The sequence below is a fragment of the Adiantum capillus-veneris genome, chromosome 22 (genome assembly GCF_014529385.1).
Source record: "Adiantum capillus-veneris isolate H3 chromosome 22, ASM1452938v2, whole genome shotgun sequence".
Taxonomy (NCBI): Eukaryota; Viridiplantae; Streptophyta; class Polypodiopsida; order Polypodiales; family Pteridaceae; genus Adiantum; species Adiantum capillus-veneris.
In genome coordinates, this window is record NC_140952.1 from 131,892,808 (window position 1) to 131,916,940 (window position 24,133).

Genomic DNA, 24,133 nt, shown 5'->3' on the forward strand with positions numbered 1-24,133 from the left:
GTAAGTTAATTAAATCGTGTCTCTTTTGTGGTCAACATACAGTCTCCATTTTTTCTTACTGTTTTTCTTGGTGATGAAGGTGGTTTTTGCAGGGTTTTCTGCCGAGTCACTAGCACAACGTGTGCTTGATTGCAAACCTAAGGTGATCATTACTTGCAATGCGGTATGGAGAGGGCCCAAAGTTCTTGTTCTCAAGACTATTGTGGATGAAGCATTGACAATTTCTCTAGCCCAAGGTGTTTCCGTAGGTGAGGTTGAATAGAATAATTTAAGTTTCCACTATTTAATAGCAGCTGTATGTGTGTCTCTTGCAAACTCAAAAAGATTGCTGCATGTTTTGAATTCTTTAAACTAGCATTTAAGGGTTTTGAATGCTGGGTAGTGACATCTATTAAGTGTGCTAGACCTATGGCACACAAGTTTACATTCACCCTAATGTTTGACAATATATAGCTCTCGGCAAGCATCTATCTTTTGAAGAAATTTCTTTCTTTATGTTGATTGTTGCTGCTTTTTGCTATTATGCATATGTTTTAAAGCATCAATCATGATGATTTGTTTTCCACACAGATGTCTGTTTGACTTATGCAAATGACATTGCTTTGGCAAGAGAAAAAACTGCTTGGCAAGATGGGAGAGACATTTGGTACCAGGTACTTTTTTCAAGTCGTCAGGCCTTCAATTGTGAAATGGAGCCGTACAGTAAGTTTAATCTGTTTGTTTGCTTGATTGGTTTCTCTCTTTGCTAATGGAAAATCAAATTGCACGTATATGGAAAAAAATATTTTTGCAATAGAAACCCAATCTTGAGCTCTACTGAAAGCTAACAGATAGAGTACCAATAAGAAAGCTGAAAAGCACAGTGCTGGTCAAAGAACACATCAAGGATTCATTCACATCATAACAAAATCAACTACTTTTTTTTTCTGCAGTGCTTATGAATTATACCACCAACAAAGTGGAATATTCAATTAGCAAAGGACAAGGCAATAGCCATTCTAAAGCTGTTGTTGTGCTCTTTGTTTCTTAGGATATTTGTGACTCTTTTGTTTCTTAGGATATTTGTGACTCCTATTCTCGTCTCTTCTTGCTTGCTGGACTCTTGCTCAAGATGCTACTTTGGAAGAATGGATGATTGCTGTCCTCGTGATGGTGGGTCCTGGAGATTGTGGGGGTGGGGTTTGAGCGCATGCTCACCCATTTGTTTAAGAATTTAATTTTAGACCGTCAGCTCATAGGAGGGCCTACAATGTAGAGTCACCCAATAAAGAAACCCACTTAACCACTTCATAACCTTGCTTAGACATGTTGACACCTAACTTTATGTCACGGGTATCATGTCTTGATTATCTATTATTCACAACTCTTGGTACGGAATTACCTACCTACTTACGTAGGGGCACTACCAACTTTGTCAGGGTGAGGTTCCACTTGATCAGCAGTTGACTGCCCATTGGCAGCCTGTTAGAGTGGTAGGCTCTTTCTAGAGGAGATCACGTGTTAATCCTTTTTTCACTACCGAGGAGGCACCACTTTGGAGATTGTGGATTTGGTATGGAAAGCCCCTTGTTTAGTTGGACTGGGATCTTGGTGAGTGGCAGCTAGAGGTATGGCATGATCAGTGTGTCACAAAACGGGCACCACGTGCCAATAGAAAAGAACAGGCTGAACAGACTTTTAGCACTTCAATAACAACTGAACTGAAAGAGAGAGAGCACACGTGACACGGAGTGGCAGAATTCCACCCTTGAGAGTATTTTTTGAGTACTGGAAGGGGGGCAATCTGTCTATACTGAACCCATGCGCCTGGAACCAGGATGTCATCTCCCCATACCAACATGTCCTATCTCCCTGCATGGCTAACTGTTGAGAGGACTCAAGTGCAAGGCGGGCGTATCTGTCTTTGGGAAGTGCCCACATGCGGTGTATGAAGGAGACAGATCTAGTGAGCGCCTCAACTACCGGTGGGGGGGGCAGCTAGCTCTGCTCGGATAATGGCACGTGGTACTGAGGCCTTGGCTCTAATGAGCCGCGAGATCATAGAGACCATGGGCTTCTCCATGTTCCCCCATCCATCAGTGCGACCGGTCCTCCCGTGACGATCCAATGAAGGCCCCCATATCTCAGCTCCATAGAGCAATGCAGAGGCCACTAGTGTGTCAAAGAGCCAGAGCTTCGTCCGAGGCTCCTGAAAGTGAACCTGTGAACACATCCTCTTTAGTCTACCCAATGCGGAATGGGTTTTGGTCAATCTAGTCTCTGCTGCTCTCCTTAATGAGAATGCTGGTCCACTAAAAACCACTCCGAGTTAAGTGTAAGCAACTTTCTGCTGGCGGTATGTCAATGTGGGCGCTGACCTCCTGATCCACTGTGGGGTGGTATTAAATATCTTGACCTTGGTTTTTCCAGGGTTGATAGACAAACCACTTTCATGGGCAAACCTATGCAAAGCATCCAAGTGATGTTGCATCCCTTCCGGAGAGTTGGAGATCAACACAATATCATCAGCGTATAACAGTAGCGGGATCCATGTCCCCGCCAGAGGTGCACCTCTATCCCCATCTCTCTCAATGTAGTTAGAAACCTCATCCACATACATACCAAATAGAGTAGGAGAGAGCGGGCAGCCCTACTTCACCCCAATATAAGTGATATGTTGTAGAAGGACCCTCTGAAGTGTGTACATGCCTTGCTACTGATTTGTACAATGCCATGATCCCCCAAATTAGCTCTGTGGGTACTCCCATCTCCTGTAATTTGCGCATCAGTCTAGCTCTGGGTACTGTGTCAAACGCTTTGCGGAAATCCACAAAGCTACAATAGATCCGTCTCCCACTGGATCTGCCCTCCTCGATGATGGCCCTGAGTGTCAAGATATGGTCAAGAGTAGAAAAACCTCTTTTGAATCCTGCCTGCCCGGCTGTACGCATTCCCTCTCTCTTTGCCCATCTACCCAGCTGCTGCTCAAGAATGGATGCGTACAACCGTGCCAATGTGTGTTCAGTCATGAGAGTGCGATAGTTCCTAGGCTCCATAGGGTCTCCTGATTTGAAAATAGGTACAATCGTAGATAGGCTCCAGGTATCAGGCAAGCCCTCGCACATGGCACAGTTAAACCTGAGTGCTAGAAGCTCTGCTAGTAGATCTTTGGCATGCATGAAATGCTCAGCCACCAAGCCATCGTGATCATATACTCTCCCAGTCCTCATCTTGTCAATAGCCTTCTTTACCATCTCAACGGTGAAAAAAGCACATGTGTGTGGGCATGGGTCGGGGGGGTCGGGAAGGGGCGGCTGTCTAGAAACTGTGTACAAAGCTGAGCGTACTGATCCCAAGTCTCTATTAGAGGTAATGGCAGGGGGGGTAGACAGCTCATGAAAGAGCCACCATGCCTTACGTGAGTCCTGACTCAAGAATAGTTGGTAGAGATCTTGCTCTAGTTAGGCCAAAATTGTCCTCTTTTTGCGCCACACCAGGCGTCGGAAGTCAATCTATGACTGTTTGTGAGTGATGTCCCCCAAAAGCACTTCCCTCTGAAGTCTAGCTCTGGTTTGGCGGCATTCCTCATCATACTAGCTGTTCTGAGGCATGCTCCCAGAACGGTGTCTATGCTCGGGTGGATATGCCTCTGCTGCTGCATCATGTAATGTTTGTGTTAGTATAGTCGTAAGCTCCTCAAGAGGTCGCCCTGGCTCCTTAGTGCTTAGGCGTCTGTAGATCTCGTCTATGTATACCGAATCTGTCTCTTGTGTGAAGGTATAGCGAGTAGGAGCTGGCACCCGTGGACTTTGTGCACTAGACTGGAAAGAGATGGTCAACAACACAATAGCATGATCCATTGCCACCCCAACAGGTCTGGGCCCAACTATGAGATCCTGGATACTAGCGATGAGGCTTGGTTGTGCCATGACATAATCCACTGTGCTGGCTCCATTAGAGAGAGAGAGAGAGAGAGAGAGAGAGAGAGAGAGAGAGAGAGAGAGAGAGAGAGAGAGAGAGAGAGAGAGAGAGAGAGAGAGAGAGAGAGAGAGAGAGAGAGAGAGAGAGAGAGAGAGAGAGAGAGAGAGAGAGAGAGAGAGTGTAGTGTGGCTTGCAGTTTGCTTTCTACTTAGCAGAGCAGGTGTTCAGCATGGATTTCTTACTTGGGGATCTGTCTCATGGTTGATGCCGATGCCCGGCCCGCATCTTTTCTACGAGGGCTCAGACACAGATTCAGCCTTTATGCTTACCTCGACTGGTTATCGGCGAGGGACTTTGGCTATGCTACCACAGATTGCTTGGTAGGGGGATTCTCAAACACGCGATGAAGTTTTTTCAGTCATCACTAGTATTACACTATGGAATGTTTGGAGAGCTCGTTGTCTCCACATTCTAAGTGCGGCTCCACAGCTCCTTCAGGATACCCTCACTGCCATTTGGCTGGACATCATTCACACCCTGATTTGGTACTGGGATTCTTCCTCAGGTACATCTCGAGCAGCCGAGGCTCGCCGATTTGCCTTCCTTCGGCGTTGGGCCCGATCCCCACTCTTCTTCACACTTACAGGTGGCCAGATTACGTGGCATTATGCCCCTCCTCGGTGGTTTCTCCTCCACTTATCACACCGACCACCATGAGATTGTTCTAGTCGAGTTGTCACTATAGTGGCTCTCCTCCTTACATTCAGCTTGTACACCCCACGTGATAGGTTATTTTGGCATCCGCTGGGGATTATATTGTACTCAGTAATATACAGCCCTGACTTTTTCCAAAGAGAGAGAGAGAGAGAGAGAGAGAGAGAGAGAGAGAGAGAGCAGTCATGCGAGGCACGGTTCAGATGCCTCCACATAGTGGCTGGGAAGGTCTCTTTGCTCAGAGCACTCTCTTATTAGTTCGTTTAGACACCATGCTGTTCACAGTTGATTCAGACTCCTCTCAGGGGATTCATGCTAGATTGACATGTGCTACCACCTCTCCGCACCTTGTCTACCCCGGCGCTCGATGGGACGCCATACGAGTAGTTGGCTCTCGCGGAAAGCGTCGTTGTGTTGACCCCCGTTTCGCATCCGCTGATGCCGCCCTTTGGAGGCTTTGGGTGTGGGAGGGTCGTGCCTTATCTCAGCTTTATTGGGACCCAGGAGAGTGGCATTGGCCTCACTCTAACCCCACTGGTGCACATGTATCATTTTTTGAGTACATTGTCAGACTTGGAAGATTAGCATTGATGAGACATCACCCAGAGCAGCCCACTCGTATGCGTTTCTGGTTACATTCAGGTCTCTCCCATGCCTATCTACAGCAGTTTTGGTCAGCCATCTGGGATTTACATGCGGCTCGTCGTATTTCTTTTTTCATGTGGATGATTGCACATGCAGGACTTCCAGTTGGGACTTGGCTAGCTACTATGGGTCATGATCCGTTATGCACTCGATGTCCTTCGTGACTACATGAGTCACCAGCCCTTTGTCTTTGGTCATGCTCCTTTTCTCATATAGTGTGGCTACCAGTTTGCTTTTTACTTAGCAGAGCAGGTGTTCAGGATGGATTTCTCACTTGGGGCTCTGTCTCATGGTTGATGCCGATGCCCGGACCGCATCTTTTCTATGAGGGCTCAGACACAGATCCAGCTCTTATGCTTACCTTGACTTGTTATCGGCGAGGAACTTTGGCTATGTTCCCACAGATCGCATGGTAGGGGGATCCTCAGACACGTGATGAAGTTTTTTCAGTCATCACTAGTATTACACTATGGAATATTTGGAGAGCTCGTTGTCTTCACATTCTCAGTGCGGCTCCACAGCTCCTTCAGGATATCCTTACTGCCATTTGGCTGGACATCATTCACACCCTGATTTGGCAGTGGGATTCTTCCTCAGGTACATCTAGAGCAGCCGAGGCTCCACGATTTGCCTTTCTTCGGCGTTGGGCCCGAGCTCCACTCTTTTTCACACTTACAGGTCGTCAGATTATATGGCATTATGCCCCCCCTCAGTGGTTTCTACTCCACTCATCACACAGACCACCATGAGATTGTACTAGCCGAGTTGTCACTATAGTGGCTCTCACCCTTACATTCAGTTTGTACACCCCACGTGACAGGCTATTTTGGCATCCGTTGGGGATCATATTGTACTCAGTAATATATAGCCCTGATTTTTCCAAAAAGAAAGAGAGAGAGAGAGAGAGAGAGAGAGAGAGAGAGAGAGAGAGAGAGAGAGAGAGAGAGAGAGAGAGAGAGAGAGAGAGATATGAAATGAAATGAAATGTTATATTAACGTCTTCAAAAGGCCAAAGTGACCTATGAGACCAGAAAGTTACAATGTGGTGGATCTGATAGAAAGTCAGAGTAACAAGATGACAGAATGACAAAATGACAAAATAAAATACTATGGAATCCTAAACTGCTAGGTGTGAACTAAGCAGGTAGCTGGGATAGCTAGATTACAAGAGAACCAGCATCGATCGCTGGCGGATCTCATCAATCTCCTCCATGGTCAGTAGTCTGACTGGGCGTCGTGCGTGTCGGGCCAGAGTGATCCGAATCCTCTGATGCAGCCTCCGTCGATGCTGTGTAGTCCCCCGCATTCGTGGGCGTTTGGATCTCCCCAGCTCGGTCGCTCGGTCTATCTGTGTGCCTCCAGTGTGAGGCGACGAGCTCTGCTGTGGTAGTAGCTCTCCGGGTGTCCAGTGGCAGCTGTGAAGAAGTGTGCGATCTGTCTTTGAGACTGGCTAGTCTCTCCTCTCATCAAGCTCTCTGTGTGTCTACACAGCTCGAGCAAATACAGACCCAGGCATATCTGATCCTCGTACCGCATGACTCTGGAGAGTGGTCCAAAGCCCTCTCTTCACAAGCAATGGAAGCGACCTCGTATCTCGTAGCAGACGGGGCAGTGGCTTGTGTAGTGCAACTCTGTCTCAGGCTCAATGTCGCACAGGGGGCATATCCTGGCCTCTACTGGTATTCCGCTGTATCTCCCGGTCTTGATCCGCAGCTGGTGTGAATATGTGCGTATCTGGCCAATAGCACATCGTATCCCATGAGACAAGTGGGTGTCCATGTATCTGGCCCTCGTCACAAATCCGTCCTCCGTAAGCTGGAGAAGATGCTCTCTGTAGAAAGCCATCTTCGTGCCTAGCTCCTGTGCTGGCTGTATCCATGTCCTCCTGGTGTCTAGATTAGTCAGGTCCTGGCGGATGAGCCTGGTGATCTCGGACTGTGTAAGAGTCAGAGAGGGTGCATCCAGTGAGTACTGGAAGGGAGGTAATCTATATATGCTGAACCCATGCGCCTGGAATCATGATGTCATCTCCCCATACCAGCATGCTGTATCTCCCTTCATGGCTAAATGTCGAGAGGACTCAAGTGCAAGACGGACATATCTCTCTCTCTGTGTGAGAGAGAGAGAGAGAGAGAGAGAGAGAGAGAGAGAGAGAGAGAGAGAGAGAGAGAGAGAGAGAGAGAGAGAGAGAGAGAGAGAGAGAGAGAGAGAGAGGGGGGGGGGGATGAAATGAAATGAAATGTTATATTAACGTCTTCAGAAGGCCAGAATGACCTATGAGACAGAAAATTACAATGAATGACCTATGAGACAGAAAATTACAATGAATGACCTATGAGACCAGAAAGTTACAATGTGGTGGATCTGATACAAAGTCAGAGTAACAAAAATGACAAAATAAAATGACAGAATAAAATGACAGAATAAAATGCTATGGAATCTGAAACAGCTAGGTGTGATCTAAGCAGATAGGTGGGATAGCTAAATGACAGATCACAAAAGATCCAGCATCGGTCGCTGGCGGATCTCATCAATCTCCTCCATGGTCAATAGCCTGATCGGGCGTCGTGCATGTTGGGCCAAAGTGATCCGAATCCTGTGATGCAACCTCCGTCGATGCTGTGTAGTCCTCCGCAGTCCTAGGCGTCTGGATCTCCCTAGCTCGGTCGCTCGATCGATCGATGTGCCTCCATTGTGAGGCGGCGAGCTCTCCTATGGTAGTAACTCCTTCGGGTGTCCAGTGTCTGCTCTAAAGAAGTCTGTGATCCGTCTGAGAGACTGGCTGGCCTCTCCTCTCATCAGGCTCTCTGTGTGTCTGCACAGCTCGAGCAAAAATAGACCCAAGCATCTCTGATCCTCGTACCGCATGATTGTGGAGAGTGATCCGAAGTCCTCTCTGAACAGGGAGTGGAAGCAGCCGCGTATCTCGTAGTAGACGGGGCAGTCGCATGTGTAGTGCAACTTTGTCTCAGGCTCCAGGTCACATAGGAGGCATGTCCTGGCCTCTGCTGGTACTCTGCTGTATCTCCCAGTCTCGATCCGCAGCTGGTGTGAAGATGTGCGTATCTGGCCAATAGCACATCGTATCCCATGAGACAAGTGGGTGTCCATGTATCTAGGTCTCGTCACAAAACCGTCCTCCATAAGTTGGAGACGATGCGCTCTGTAGAAAGCCATCTTCGTGCCCAACTCCTGTGCTGGCTGTATCCATGTCCTCCTGATGTCTACCTGAGTCAGGTCCTGGCGGACGAGCGTGGTAATCTCGGAATGTGTGAGAGTCAGAGAGGGCAGTCTATCTATGCTGAACCCATGCGCTTGAAACCATGATGTCATCTCCCCATACTAGCATGCTGTATCTCCCTGCATGGCTAACTGTCGAGAGGACTCAAGTGCAAGGCGGCCATATCTGTTTCTGGGAAGTTCTCAGATGCGGTGTATGAAGGAGACAGATCTGGTGAGCGCCTCAACCACTAGTGGGGGGGCAGCTAGCTCTGCTCGTATAATGGCACGTGCTACTGGAGCCTTGGCTCTAATGAGCCGTGAGATCATAGAGACTAGTGGCTTCTCCATGTCCCCCCATCCATCAGTGCGACTTGTCCTCCCATGATGGTCCAGTGAAGGTCCCCAAATCTCAGCTCCATAGAGCAATGCAGAAGCCACCAAGGTGTCAAAGAGCCAGAGCTTCGTCCGAGGCTCCTGAAACTGAACATGTGAACACATCCTCTCTAATCTACCCAATGCTGCATGGGCTCTGGTCAATCTAGTCTCTGTTGCTCTTCTCAATGAAAATGCTGGTCCACTAAAAACCACTCCAAGGTAGGTGTAAGCATCTGTATACTCCACTGTCTCCTGGCCGTATGTGAATGCGGGCGTTGACCTCCTGATCCACTGTGGGGTCGTATTAAATACCATGACCTTGGTTTTACCAAGGTTGACAGACAAACCACTTTCATGGGCAAAGCTAGCTATGCAAAGCATCCAAGTGACGTTGCATCCCCTCTTGAGAGTCAGAGATCAACACAATATCATCAGCATATAACAATAGTGGGATCCATGTTCCTGCCAGTTGTGCACCTCTATCACCATCTCTCTCAATGTAGTCAGAAACCTCATCCACATACATACCAAACAGAGTAGGAGAGAGCGGGCAACCCTGCTTCACCCCAATAGTGGAATGAACCGCTGTAGATAGGCCCTCTGAGGTGCGTACATGCCCCACTACTGACCTGTACAGTGCCATGACCCCCCAAATGAGCTCTGTGGGTACTCCCATCTCTTGTAATCTGCACATCAATCTAGCTCTGGGTACGGTGTCAAATGCTTTGCGGAAGTCCACAAAGCTGCAATAGTTCCGTCTCCCATGTGATCTGCCCTCCTCAATGATGGCTCTGAGTGTCAAGATATGGTCAAGAGTAGAAAAACCTCTTGTGAATCCTGCCTGCCCGGCTGCGCGTATCCCTTCCCTCTGTGTCGATCTACTCAGTTGCTGCTCAAGAATGGATGCGTACAACCGTGCCAATATGTGTCCGATCATGATAGTGCGATAATTCCCAGGCTCCATAGGGTCTCCTGACTTGAAGATAGGTACAATAGTAGATAGGCTCCAAGTATCAGGCAAGCCCTCACACATGGCACGGTTAAACATAACTGCTCGGAGCTCTGCTAGTAGATCTCTGGCATGCATGAAGTGCTCAGCCACTAAACCATCATGATCATATACTCTCCCAGTCCTCATCCTGTCAATGGCCTTCCTCACCATCTCAGCGGTGAAAAAAGCACATGTGTGGGGGCATGGATCGGGGGGGTTAGGAAGGGGTGGTTGTCCAGGAACTGTGTACAGAGATGACGCGTAGGGGCCCCAAGCCTTTGTGGAGGTAATGGCAGGGGGAGGGGAGTGCTCATGAAAGAGCCGCCATGCCTCACGTGAGTCCTGACTCAAGAATAGTTGGTATAGATCCTGCTCTAGGCGAGCCAAAAGTGCCCTCTTCTTACGCCGCACTAGGCGTCAGAAGTCAATCTATGACTGTCTGTGAGTGATGTCCCCCAAAAGCACCTCCCTCTGAAGTCTAGCTCTGGTCTCTCGGCATTCCTCATCATACCAGCTGTTCTGGGGCATGCTCCCAGAACGACGTCTCTGCTCAGGCTGTGTGTGGGTATGCCTCTGCTACTGCATCATGTAATGTCTGCGTCAGTATAGTAGTAAGCTCCTCCAAAGGTCGCCCTGGCTCTTCTGTACACAAGCGTCTGTAGATCCCATCTATGTATACAGAGTCCGTGTCCCGCGTGAAGGTGTAGCGAGTAGGAGCTGCTACTTGTGGCGTGTGTGCTACACTAAGCTCGAAAGAGATGGTCAGTGACACAAGATCATGGTCCACTGCCACACCAATAGTTCTGGGTCCAACTGTGAGTCCTGGATACTAGAGATGAGACTCGGATGTGCCATGACATAATCCACTGTGCTAGCTCCATGTCTGTGTGGAAAGCATGTAAAACCTGCCGCAGCGGGAAATCTCTGTAGGCCATTCAAGATGACCAATCCATGTGCAGTCTCCATGTCTATCAAGTGTCGTCCATACTCAGTATGCTCCCCATCATGTAATAGTCTGGATAGGCCTGTCTTTGCAACATCCAGCTCTCTCTGCATCTCTTCTGAAGTATCATAAAAAACTGTCTGATGATTAGCAGTCCTAGCATTGAAATCCCCTAGAATGATGATGTCACCATCTCTAGAGAACTCTCATATGTCATCATCCAAAATAGAAAAGGGGGATTGTCCTCTGGGTGGTGCATACACTGACGTACTCGGGGGAAAGTAGCAAATAGCAATGTAAAGATATCTGCCTGTCTCTGCTCTCAATCTCACCCACATGTACCTAGCTTGCTCATCCCTGCGAGCTATGTGTATCAATGGCTGCAACTCCTCCCTGAATAACACTGCCACTCCACCTGAGCCCCGCGCTCTGTGCTCTGATCGTGTCTCCTGTCTACATGCGGTCTCCCATCTGTATCCACTAATGTGAGGCATAGACTACCTAGGGGCCTGATGTGTCTCAGAGTAGAAGATGATATCTCTCCCACTTAACTTTTCTCAAAAGCACCCACATCTAGACGCATAGATCCATTACAATTCCAGGTAGCAACTTTGAGTGTGGTCCCATAGGTCTCACACCGTCATGTGGAGCGTGGCTCCAATATCACCACTCTTCCATCTAGGTAAAAAGCAATCTTACCTTTTTCCCTTGCCGCTCTAATCTCTGGCATTACCTCCTGCATATGAGCTATCTGTGAGAGGGTAAGGCCATCCCCGAGGAAGATGCCCGTTTTCTTAAGAGTTGGTCTCTTCTTCAAAAAGTCCTTCTTCGCTTCCATGGAGGGAAAACGAAGGATGAGTGCTCTTTCTTTCGAGGTTTCTCCCTTGCTCCCATTAACCTTGTTGCCCACTCTCCAAGCTCTTGAGTGCATCGGCTCATGAATCCCCATCAAAGCCATGAGTTCTTTTACCTCTTCGTTCACATTATCTTTGTCTTTAAGACCGCAAATCCTCACATGTAGAGAGCGCACACGCCTTCTTTGCTCCTCTTGAGAGAGAGAGAGAGAGAGAGAGAGAGAGAGAGAGAGAGAGAGAGAGAGCGCTCATTTTACCAAGCTGCTTTAGGATGTGATTCCAAATTTTGCAAGCAGCTGCGATATTCAGTGGGTTGATGCTGAAGATCCACTCTTTCTTCTTTATACAAGTGGAAGCACAGGAAAGCCCAAGGCAAGATTTGAATACAAATGAAATGAAATTCAAATTTTTCCTAGGGGCATTGTTTTGAGAATGAAAAGCATTTAAATTTTGTTTGTTTTTTGCTTGGCAGGGAGTTTTGCACACAACAGGTGGCTACATGGTGTACACTGCCACCACCTTCAAATATGCCTTCGACTATCATCAAGAAGATGTATATTGGTAAATGGCATCACATCGTTTAATTAGGTTTAACTAGATTGTTTCGCCACTTGTTGGAACCTTGATACAAGGTCTTGAAAATTTGAAGAGGAATCTTTTAGAGGGCTTTGTTTTCATAAGTGCTTTGCTGAAACAGGTCTGAAGCTCTAGCATGGGCTTGAGCAGATAAAGATTAGAGTGTTTGATCCATTGAATATGGGCTAGGTTCTTTATCTTTACTGCTGATGGATGTCTATCAGACTCTTAAGTATGTGTAGTATATCTATCTGTGTTTGTTGAATCTACCGTCTTTTTTGAGGATGTTTGATGCTGTAACACATTAAATGTTCATACCTTTTTCCCTAGAGTCAACTCTTTTACTTGCAAAAGTTAGTATCTTGTCCAGTTCTGCTGCTTAGTGCAGATATCTCGAATGCTTATCTTTTCAAATATTTGCAGGTGTACGGCAGACTGTGGATGGATTACTGGCCACAGCTATGTCACCTATGGGCCGTTGTTGAACTGTGCCAAAGTCGTACTTTTTGAGGGTGTGAGTACCTTCAGTGCACTTCTTAGCCTTTTGACTCTTCACTTGATGCTGAAAAAATATTTTTTCAAGCTTCATTATTCACCTTGCAAAGGACTGTCAACAGGTGCCAAACTATCCAGATGCAGGCCGATGTTGGGAAATTGTTGACAAGTACAACGTTACCATATTTTATACAGCTCCCACAGCAATCCGCTCATTAATGCGATCAGGAGACGAGGTCATGAATGTTCTCGTTTGTGGATTCTATGAAGGGATTAGTCACTACTTGATTGTCCATAGATGCCAGCTGGAGGGGGGTCCAGCATTGTTTCCTGCTTATCATAATGATAGTGTCATCCTTGTTTTTTATAGTAATTTATTTCGTAGGGGTGATTATTGTGGTCTGTTAAAAACATTGTAAATATAGGTGTGCGTGTGTCTGTGCTTGCATGTGTGCATCCATGTGTGTGCACTTGTGCATGTCTGCACGTGCGTGCAGGTCCGTGTATCTCTATGTGTGCGTCTTTGTGGCAGTAATTGCGTGTGTGGGCAGCTGCTTGTGCATGCGTACTCTTTGATTGCCCTCTGCTATATTTTTAGAGCCCTGGCGGCATGGTCTTATAGGTGGGCTGACCAGAGCATAAGATCCTTCAAATCTAAAAGATGTTGTTTTGTCCTCTTCTTTCCATTTGAGGAAAAGGGATTTTTTGAAAATTGTGTGGTATTCCCTACGATATACCAGCTTCGAATCGAAATCTTTAGCTGTTTTACCTTGTTCTTTTTTTCTGGGCATCGTGTATTCTTGATTTTTAAATATAGTTTTAGCAACAAACAAAAAGGTTTATGGATTCACCTTAATTTTGCTTATGTTAATGGCATTGGTGCTGCTGACTGTGGTGTGTACTGGAATTGTCAAATTTGTACTGATGTGAGTCAGTTGTCCTATCTTGATGTTTTTAGCCAGTAAAACGGTACTCTCGCAAATCATTACGGGTTCTAGGGAGTGTTGGTGAGCCAATCAATCCCAGTGCCTGGAAGTAAGTGCATTGTTTTGTGTGCCTCAAGCAATACCACTACGTGTATTTGACTTCTCAAGGATAGCTGTTTGAGGGTTTCAAACAAGTATTTTCTAAAGAAAACTTTTTGCATTTTTCAGATGGTATTATGAGGTGGTTGGTGATGAACGCTGTCCCATTTCTGATACTTGGTGGCAGACTGAAACAGGAGGATTTATGGTATGTACAACATCGGATGCTTGTTGTATTTTTTTCATTAATCTTCGACGAGCAACGCAAGTGCACAAAGCTGGCACTTGATTCGCTCTGCATACACTTCCATGTGCCTTCTTCCCAAAATTTTATCAGGAGGCCTTAGTGATCCACTAAATAAAATCCTCATCGTTGAGGAGAATGATTTGCTAGCTGGCATGTCTGTCACACAGCATGTGCTGCATCATGATTGAATGGATTTACTGTGCACCCGATGGTTGTCAAGTGATTTTCTTGTCTTAAACCTGCTGGCTTTCATTTGCTGTCGGGTAAGTTGATGCTATTGCAACAACTTGCAGTGCCTGTATATGCTCACCATTCATGCTGTCTCTTGAACTCCTCTCCCTTGTTTGGTTGCTTACCCTTGTTCCCGAATGAATTTTCTGTTTGGAAGTGTGCATATGTTGGTATTTCTTTCAAGAACATATCTTCATTTTTTCTGTTGTTTTGTTTGTAGATAACTCCACTGCCAGGTGCGTGGGCTCTCAAGCCTGGCTCTGCAACTTTCCCCTTTTTTGGAATTCAGGTACTGGTCTCTATTATTGTGTGAAATATATTGGAATATGGTTCTGTGTTTACCTTATCTTCATTCTTGTGTGTTTGTTTTGTGGTCCTTTTGCTGCCAATTAGTCTGGCCAAGGGATGTCATTGATCCCTTGTGGTGAATTTTTTGATTAGCCTGCACTTGTCGATGAGAATGGAAAGGAGCTAGAGGGTGTTTGTAATGGCTACCTTTGTATAAAAGGGTCTTGGCCTAGTACCTTCCGCACTCTTTATGAAGATCATGCACGTTATGAAACAACTTACTTTGCTCCCTTCAAAGGATATTATTTTTCCGGGGATGGATGCCATAGGTACATCTCCTTGTTGAATTGATAGATAAGAGACTTCGCAAGTATAGCTCTTAAGGGATTGGTCTTTATTTGTGGTTGTGGGTGAAGGGATGCGGATGGCTACTATTGGTTAACAGGTCGAGTGGACGATGTCATCAATGTCAGGTAACTTATGTTTATGTTGTCTGACTGCTTGACAGAAAGAATTGTGTTTCTTTTTGTATCGAAACACTTATTGTGCACATGAGTTTTTCTGGTAGGGAATTCCTAGAAAGATTTGGAACTTACAAGCTAGTAGGACAGAAGAGGTGTATGTATGTGTGTGTATAAGTTATTTTGTCTTTTCATGTGGAAAAGATCTTAATATTAGTTTCTTGAAACTGTCCAATGGGCAACAACTCCCCTAGCAAGTGGGTACATGGTACAAGAAAAAGGGGAGACTCTCCTGCGATGAACAAATGAATATACAACAGGTAAATCACAAAATGGGAGAAGGGGAAAGCCAACAGGTGACGGATAGTGCCACTGCATGCCTTGGTTCACCATGAAGAAAGGCCCTGTAGCTCCACCATCCTTGAAATCCTTTGGTTGATTGGGTACAACTCCTGGATGGGGATAATTACAGGGAAGACCATAAGGACTCCAACCATTGTATCTGGGTGGAGGTGGTGGCAATACTGGGTACACAGGTGATTGAACCATATTCCTGAAAACTAGCTGCCATTGCTCGATGATTGCCTGGCACCGTCTCTCTGCGCTGTTTGAGCTGCCCTGTAACCTGCCGCCATGCAAACCACTGACCAAGGCTATTGATCAGCCCCGTGGCTCGAGATATCTTTGATTCTTGTGTGTAGCTCCCCAGGGGATAGATATTGTCAAACTGTTGGAGGAACTACAGGGCTTTCTTCCCATCTTTCACTCTAGAAAAGGTGAAAAGTTTTACTCCCCTGATCGGAATCAAAGAGTGAGTAGATTGTCTATTTGAAGCCCGTTTGCTTTTTGGTGTTGGAGGAGTAGCATCAGCGTGAGACAACATGCAATTCAGGTACTGTTGAAAGCTCTGCAGAACTGGGAGATTCTACTGAGGATGCTTTGAGAGAATGTTGCAAAGCTTGTCGAGGAGAAATTGCAGATACTTTATGGAATTCAAAAACGCCATCTTGCTGTGTCTGTTCTTGGAAGGACCGGTATGCTTTCAAAAAAGCACATGATTGAAACTCGGATACCACTGTAACGGAACGTGCCTATGTGCGAGTTGAAAAGAACAATCTGAGATAGACGTTTAGCATTCAAACAACTGAGTAGAAAGAAAGAGAGAATCCACACAAGACGCGGAGTGGCGCGCTTCCACTCCCAGATTGCAATGGTCCCAAACGAACGGCGCCCGTTTCGGTATTTCTTTATATTGCTTCAACAAGGTACAACTCTATAACCGGCCTGCACACAATAGAGGGCGGTGCTATTTCAATTACCTGATTGACGGTACCCTGTCTTAAGTTTAAAGCTGTCTGTTTGCTAAAAGAATATTTTTAATACTGTTTTCAAGGGTTGTTTTAAAAAAATCCTGTTATGAAGGATAAAAGGAATCATTATTTTAATTGTGATAAGAACGTGGTAGTAATTAAATAACAAAACAATCATGTGTGAGTGCGGGGTGGTAAGTGGGGATTGACTAAGGTTGTCAATCATGGACGGGTGGACCCGATTCGTCAGGTAACTATCCATCCCTGCGCACTAAAACGTTTAGAAAACTTCTTCACTTGGAAGAGGAGTCCACCAGCGGCTGTGCCCTCACATCTGTTAGGGGGAAAAAAGCATTGGTTGAGGATATCTTAGCCCAATTCTGACAGTTATAGGGCCGAAATAGTTTTTTGGACTTTGAATACGTTTTCCCGTTTCCACTGCTAGACAGGACTAGGTCTTCTTCTAAGGCTATAGACCCAAGCCATTGTCAATGGTAAAGGTCTATTCCTTGGATTTTTCTTGTTTAAAGACTCTGATTTTTATTAGACCTAAAGACTTGTCAAGGATCCCATCCCGATCTTGGTATTGGCGGGTTGGGGATGTCACAGAATGCTTGCGTTCTCCTTTGTCTCGTGTAGCGCGATGATCTGTTCTCGCGCATCTCTCTCTCTCGTTTGCGCATATAGTAATGCCCCACTAGTTGGGCTACTCAGATGATCATGTACGGTTCTAAGGGTTTTATGCGCGTTTGCCAAGGCAAGAGCCTTCTGAACAGGAACCGGATTAGCTAATTCCTAATCCCCCATAGGTACGCACAGTTTCCATCGCGAAAGATTACGAATTTGGAGAGTTCTCTCGCGTGAAAACTCGTCCAATTTACCGGGGAACTATCCCATTGCAAGCGGGAGCCCTTGGGAAAGGCATAGACGTGTTCGCTCCGCTAAAAACGATCCAAAACAGAGAATTACAGCTTGCTATGTTTTTCTGCAGGTTTAGGGTTTCACACCTAAACTGCAAGGGAACACCAGGGGAGCCTCGAGAAGGCCTTGGCATGCTTAGATAGGGCTCTGAGTACCTGGCAGTGGAAAAACAGGGAGTTACAACACGCTGAATTTTTGTTACAGCTCACCAGAAAGCTTCTAAATTGCGAGGGAATCCGTCCTAGACAGTTGCTTTTGACCTACAGTGGTTCTGACGTCGTTATGTTGCCGAAATCAGGTCAGAAACCTGCGTTTTCAGCGCTCGCCAAGTTTGAACATCTCTGTGAGAGTTTGATCTAAGTGTTCGAATCGTATACTTCTAATTGAATAAAGAAATACTGAAAGGGGCGCCAGTCTTTGGGGCCGACAGGGTCATTGTCCATAATAACCATGACCAATACTCTTCTTGTCTCAAGACCACCTAAGGGTGAAAAAACGGCACCCATTCCTTATTCATAATCCGGAGTGGATAAACCCCCAACCAAGGTTCCAGGTGCCCATACACCAAACCAGTTGCCTATACAACCGGGCGGCTCCCCTAGGATAAAAAATGGTATCCTAACTTATGTAGAAACATCAAGACATGACACAGAGTAGAAACTCAACGTTCATGGGAGTAACCGACTTATCCGTGGCTGGAAAGCCATCATTATCATCAAAATATACCAAGGAGTCTGAGGTGTCTTGAGACAAGCTGTCTTAAGGATGATTCTTTCCTACTTTATAAACAAATGCATGTTGGTTTCTTGGAAGTTATTCCGTTTTTGATCAACTATTTCTTTTTTGATTCTTACCGACTCCTTACGTATGCAATGTTAACTTATAAAAGAACTTAAACTATTTAAAGACTTAATTGAATAATGGGAAACCCACCTGGGATTGATTGGCCATCTGCTGCTGCGCTTGCGCTTGAAGACTCTCCTCTGTAGGCTTACTACTAGGCCCAGCTTCATCGTCGTGTGACGCTCGAGTTCTTTTTAGAGTTTTGCACTCATCATCAGACGTACGATTGGCTCAGGTCCTTTTAGGTGCCATAACTTCTTATTCCGTTTAATTAACCAACTAGAGCTTGATCTCTAGTGATTTCTGCGTAGCGGTCTCTCTAGATGACAGAGAGTGTGCCAAGGCTCCGAGTCGGTCCGAAATTGTGAAGCAAGGGTCATATTTATAGGTTTTTGGACACTCACAGGCTGGAAAATGACAGTAACTTGCATCTCAAGCAGCCCTACAGCTCCAAAAACGTCCCCTGCTGCTAAATCTAGTCTCGAACAGGTTCCCCACAACTCCACACAGCCCCCCTAGCTTCCAGAATCGATTTTTACTAATTTCATTGATTTTTAATGATGAAAATTGAAAATATCAGTAATTTCTAGAACCTTAGGATAAAAAAATCTTTATTAATAATAATTACTGAAACCATCCAATTTTACTTAACTAGTTAAATTCATAGTGTAACCTTTCAAAGCCCGCAACTTTTTCAGATTTTATCGGAATTCGGTTCTGAAACATTCTAGCCCGGGGTTTGCTCTGCTTAAGATTCCAAAAATACCAATATTTGCCACGATCGGACAATTGTATATTGCTTTTTCCATTATCATATCAGTTTGATTAAGCTTTATACAATCTTTAAGGTTTCAGAAACTGGAAACCTTACAATCACCCCAACTTAAGAATGCCCTCATCTCAACCGAAATTGGAAAAAATTTTGAGAAGAGAAATTCATCCTCCCAAGTGGCATCTTCGAAGGGATAACCTTTCCACTTTACCAAATGTTACTAATTACTCTAAGAGTTCTTTCTAGTTTCTGGTTGGAGTTACTTGCTAGTCAATTTTTCCTCAAGAAACTCTTAGTGTTGAGCTCATCTTAAAAACCTTTACAAACCATTTGTATCATCTCCAAAACCAGGTTAAATCAATTTCATAAAAGATCCATATATCCACCTTGTCAATATGAACGCGCTCGGTCTAACTGACCATTCAGAGCAATCAACGTTCGACAAGTATCATGTATTTCAGCTTTGCCAATCTGAACGCGCTCGGTGTGTTCTTGCTATTCTGAGCAATCTGCGTTCGGCACAAGCTTCCACCATTGCACTAGAGGTACCCCCTCTGTGCTCTAACCTGGTTGACCAACAATATGTAAAGGGTTTTAAGAAGTATCATACCAAGAGTTTTTTTCGGCTTCCTATTAGTCTCGTACTTTAATACTTTCATATCTAGGTCATTTTCCAAAGAAGGCTATCGTGTGCACAAAGAATGTGAGTTGGTTTCTTGATAACTATCTCATTCTCAAAATTCAAATTCTTTTCATACTATCGGGAACCTCTGTCTCATTTGCTAGATCAATCCTTAATTTCTTGATTGAATACTAACTTAACTTTAGATTCATTAAGTAATTTGGAGAAGAAAATCATGTATACCATTATAATATATAAGTAACTCAAGTTTTTATATTATTGATTTATAGTGGTTTACAAAGCTCTAAGATTGCTAACTATGGCCAAGCGAGTGGTTCTTTTATCTTCCTCATTCATAAGATTGGTTCTCCCATGATTGCATAAGCTCTTGCCGATCTTGCTCTTCCTACTATGTACAAGGGTGACGACAACCCTATACTAGAATCTTGTGGACTTTGGGTGGATCAGATATAGGATCAAAATATACAATATCTTTTGGGTTATTAAAACTAGGGCCTACACCTATGGGTCTAATTCTACCTGGGTAGATTACTTTAGACACTTGATCAAACACCCACTAATTTTGTGATACTTGGACATCACCTATTACAAGGGTTTCCTCTGGATTCTCCGTTCCAATGAAAAAGTATACTTCAATCACTTGAAGATCTCCGGCCCATTTGAGTCTCTTTATATTTAGTTCTAAACCTTCTAACTCTCCCGCATCGATGAAGAAAATTCCACCAAATCCTGACCAGCTGATCCTCCAAGTGGAAGGAGAAAATCTCTTATCTAGCCATTTCATCACGCTTTTTCGCATTGAATAGTGTCGGGATAGGCAAGCTCTCATAAACCTAGTGTTAAAATCCATGGATTTGCAAAAGGCCTGATGGAAAATCTTCCTGCAAAGATGTAGATAATTCTCTCTCTTTCTTTCTCCCCCTCTTTTCAATTACATATGTCTTTAAGTTGAATTTGTCAGAGATCACTTATTTCAACCTAATACCTTAAACTTGTCTCTAGGTCCAAGACTTTAATTAACACACGCTCTGATACCACTTGTGAGATCCCCAACCGGCCAATACCAAGATCGGGATGGGATCCTTGACAAGTCTCTAGGTCTGATAAAAATCAGAGTCTCTAGACAAGAAAAATCTAAGAAATAGACCTTTACCATTGACAATGGCTTGGGTCTATAGCCTTAGAAGGAGACCTAGTCCTGTCTCGCAGCGGAAACGGGACAACGTATTAAAAGTCCAAAAAACTATTTCAGCCCTATAACTGTCACAATTGGGCTAAGGTATCCTCAACCAACGTTTTCCCCCCCCTAACAGATGTGAGGGCACAGCCGTTGGTGGACTCCTCTTCCAAGTGAAGAAGTTTTCTAAACGTTTTAGTGCGCAGGGATGGATAGTTACCTGACGAATCAGGTCCACCCGTCCATGATTGACAACCTTAGTCAATCCCCACTTACCACCCCGCACTCACATATGATTCTTTTCTTACTTAATTACTACCACGTTCTTATCACAATTAAAATAATGATTCCTTTTATCCTTCATAACAGGATTTTTTTAAAATAGCCCTTGAAAACAGTATTGAAAACATTCTTTTAGCAAACAGACATCTTTAAACTTAAGACAGGGTACTGTCAATCAAAACATTGTCCATAATAACCATGACCGGTACTCTTTTTGTTTCAAGACCACCTAAGGGTGAAAAAACGGCACCCATTCCTTATTCATAATCCAGAGTGGATAAATCCCCATCCAAGTTTACGGGTGCCCATACACCAAACCAGTTGCCAATGCAACCGGGTGGCTCCCCTAAGATAAAAAACGGTATCCTAACTTATGTAGAAACATCAAGACATGACACGGAGTAGAAACTCAAAGGATGATCAATCATATCTTTCTTAATTCAACCAGTTTTAACCCAAAAAATTCTTTCCTACTTTATAAACAAATGCAAGTTGGTTTCTTGAAAGTTACCTTCCGTTTTTGATCAACTATTCCTTTTCTGATTCTTACTCACTCCTTATGTATGCAATGTTAACTTATAAAAGAACTTAAACTATTTAAAGACTTAATTGAATAATGGGAAACCCACTTAGGATGGATTGGCCATTTGCTGCTGCGCTGGCGCCTGAAGACTCTCCTCCGTAGGCCTACTACTAGGCCCAGCTTCATCGTCGTGTGACGCTCTAGTTCTTTTTAGAGTTTTGCACTCATCATCAGATGTAGAATTGGCTCAGGTCCTTTTAGGTGCCATAACTTCTTATTCCGTTTAATTAACCAACTAGAGCTTGATCTCTAGTGATTTTTGCGTAGCGGTCTCTCTAGATGAGAGAGAGTGTGCCAAGGCTCCGAGTCTGTCCGAAATTGTGAAGCAAGGGTCACATTTATAGGTTTTTGGGCACTCACAGGCTGGAAAACGGCAATAACTTGCATCTCAAGCAGCCCTACAGCTCCAAAAACGTCCCGTGCTGCCAAATCTAGTCCCGGGCAGGTTCCCCACAGCTCCACACATCCCCCCTAGCTTCCAGAATCGATTTTTACTAATTTCACTGATTTTTAATGATGAAAATTGGAAATATCAGTAATTTCTAGAACCTTAGGATAAGAAAGTCTTTATTAATAATAATTACTGAAACCAAACTAATTAAATTTATAGTGTAACCTTTCAAAGCCCGTAACTTTTTCAGATTTTATCGGAATTCGATTCTGAAAAATTCTAGCTTGGGGTTTGCTGTGCTTAAGATTCCAAAAATACCAATATTTGCTACGGTCGGACAATTCTATATTGCTTTTTCCATAATCATATCAGTTTGATTAAGCTTTATATAATCTTTAAGATTTTAGAAACTGGAAACCTTACATATTCCATTAAAGCTGTGAACTTGCACCCACTACTTACACACACTGTAGGTCACTTATGAAGTTCAAATTAGCCTTCTCTCTCATTTGAGCGCACCCAACTGTGATTGACTCAGTGTTGACCTACAGGTTGCTCTTCTATTGCCAAGTGTCCGGACAGTTTGCCCCTTTGGTTCAATTCCCCAGTTCCCACCAAATTATAAAGTTGTAAGTGACTTGCGGAGCGGCCCAAAATCCCGATTCCCATCTGTTGCACACAGGCTTCTATACTCATCAGAATTCAGTGCTAACTGGCCCGACCAGTCCCAACTGACCGACCTAGACTCCTTACGTAAGAAACTTGTTCGGCCATAACTGTTTCACACTGGCTATGCAATGTCCACTTGCACCTTTTCAAGGGTCTTGTGGAAAAAAGTAAAAATAAATAAATAAAAATATGTAGTACATTTTATAAGAAGGCAACAGGAAAAATACACGTCCTGGTGACATATCCCATCCTTGAATTCTGCAAGCGACCTTGCTTGCATACCAATAATACACGTGGATATCTCCTGATATCACTTATATTCTATGATGGGAATCCAAGATATACATGCTTCCGAAAATGTAGTGTTGGACGACTAAACAATATTACCAATCTTTCTACCACACATATATCAAGCATAGAAATCTTCTGGTGTACTCTCAAGCATAAACTTCTCTTACCAAATTCTGTATGGAAAGAGTAGATACAATTGCTTAACTACTCCTTTGACCATCATGAACCGTGCTCTTACCTTGCTGCTACATCAAGTCACTGTGGATTCCTTTTGAAAGGCTTCAAGATATAGTTGCAATAGCTGAGGTGAAGCAACCAATTCAGACTCTTCCATCCATTTGGCATCCAACGTTGGAAAGTTCTTGAACTTCACCAAATAGCGTCTTGCAACCTTTCCTCTAACCTTCCTTTCCTTATGTGCCAATATCTGTTCAGGAACAAGAATCTCATCCAATTCATCCTGTTCGGGATGTTCCTCATCAAGCATATTCTCTGGCACATCACCAACAAAGGGCCTTAGAAGGTTGACATGGAAAGCATTATGTATTTTCCAGCCTTCTGGTAGCTTCAACCTGTAAGCTACATCGTTGCTCATTTCTAAAATCTGAAAAGGACCATAATATCGCATGCTGAGCTTAGGAAACAAACATTCCTTGCCTTTCCTTTTCTTTAACCTGGCCTTTTCAAAGTGTAAAAGTACCCAATCACCAAGTGAAAATACAAGTTCACGAAAGTGATGATCAACAACTTTCTTTTGCTTAGCCTGAGGCTTCTTAAGAGCAATCTTTATCTTCCTGTATGTTTCATCCATATCTTGCACATATGTTTCATCCATATCTTGCACATACTTGTCTGCCTCAAATATCTTGTCTTTGGTTTGCAAAATGGATGGGACTTTCTTCCCTCTTTCCACTATCTCAAATGATGCTTTACCTGTTGACGTATGCACAATGTTATTGTAAGCATATTGAACCAATGGGAGATGGTGTTCCCAAGTTGCCTTGTGCTCTGACACATAACATTTGAGGAGATCTAGGACAGTGGAATTTGCCTCTTGTGACTGTCCATCAGTTTGTGGATGAAATGAAGATGAGAACTTTAGCGTAGTGCCCATGTTCTCAAACAATGCCTTCCAGAAAAGACTCGTCATACGCGGATCCCTGCCTTGACTGAGGCATCCCGTTATATTTAAAGATATTGCTCATGAATATCTTGACCATGTGTTTTGTCTTTATCTTCTTCCTAACAGGAATGAAATGGGCTTGCTTATTGAACCTACAAATG

At 44.5% G+C, this 24,133-nt stretch overlaps 1 protein-coding gene across 2 annotated transcripts in view; it reads left to right on the forward strand.

The window, feature by feature from the left end:
• ACS (acetyl-CoA synthetase) overlaps nucleotides 1–24,133 on the forward strand; it is a 112,291-nt gene that overhangs the window by 56,331 nt on the left and 31,827 nt on the right. For both annotated transcript variants that reach the window (XM_086494740.1, XM_086494739.1), the window contains exons 5-15: nucleotides 80–248; nucleotides 571–653; nucleotides 11,915–12,016; nucleotides 12,117–12,205; nucleotides 12,644–12,734; nucleotides 12,838–12,951; nucleotides 13,674–13,750; nucleotides 13,870–13,948; nucleotides 14,439–14,507; nucleotides 14,660–14,835; nucleotides 14,923–14,979. In XM_086494740.1, the coding sequence (XP_086350866.1) occupies nucleotides 80–248; nucleotides 571–653; nucleotides 11,915–12,016; nucleotides 12,117–12,205; nucleotides 12,644–12,734; nucleotides 12,838–12,951; nucleotides 13,674–13,750; nucleotides 13,870–13,948; nucleotides 14,439–14,507; nucleotides 14,660–14,835; nucleotides 14,923–14,979 (1,106 nt within the window). The remainder of the gene's footprint in view (nucleotides 1–79; nucleotides 249–570; nucleotides 654–11,914; nucleotides 12,017–12,116; nucleotides 12,206–12,643; nucleotides 12,735–12,837; nucleotides 12,952–13,673; nucleotides 13,751–13,869; nucleotides 13,949–14,438; nucleotides 14,508–14,659; nucleotides 14,836–14,922; nucleotides 14,980–24,133) is intronic.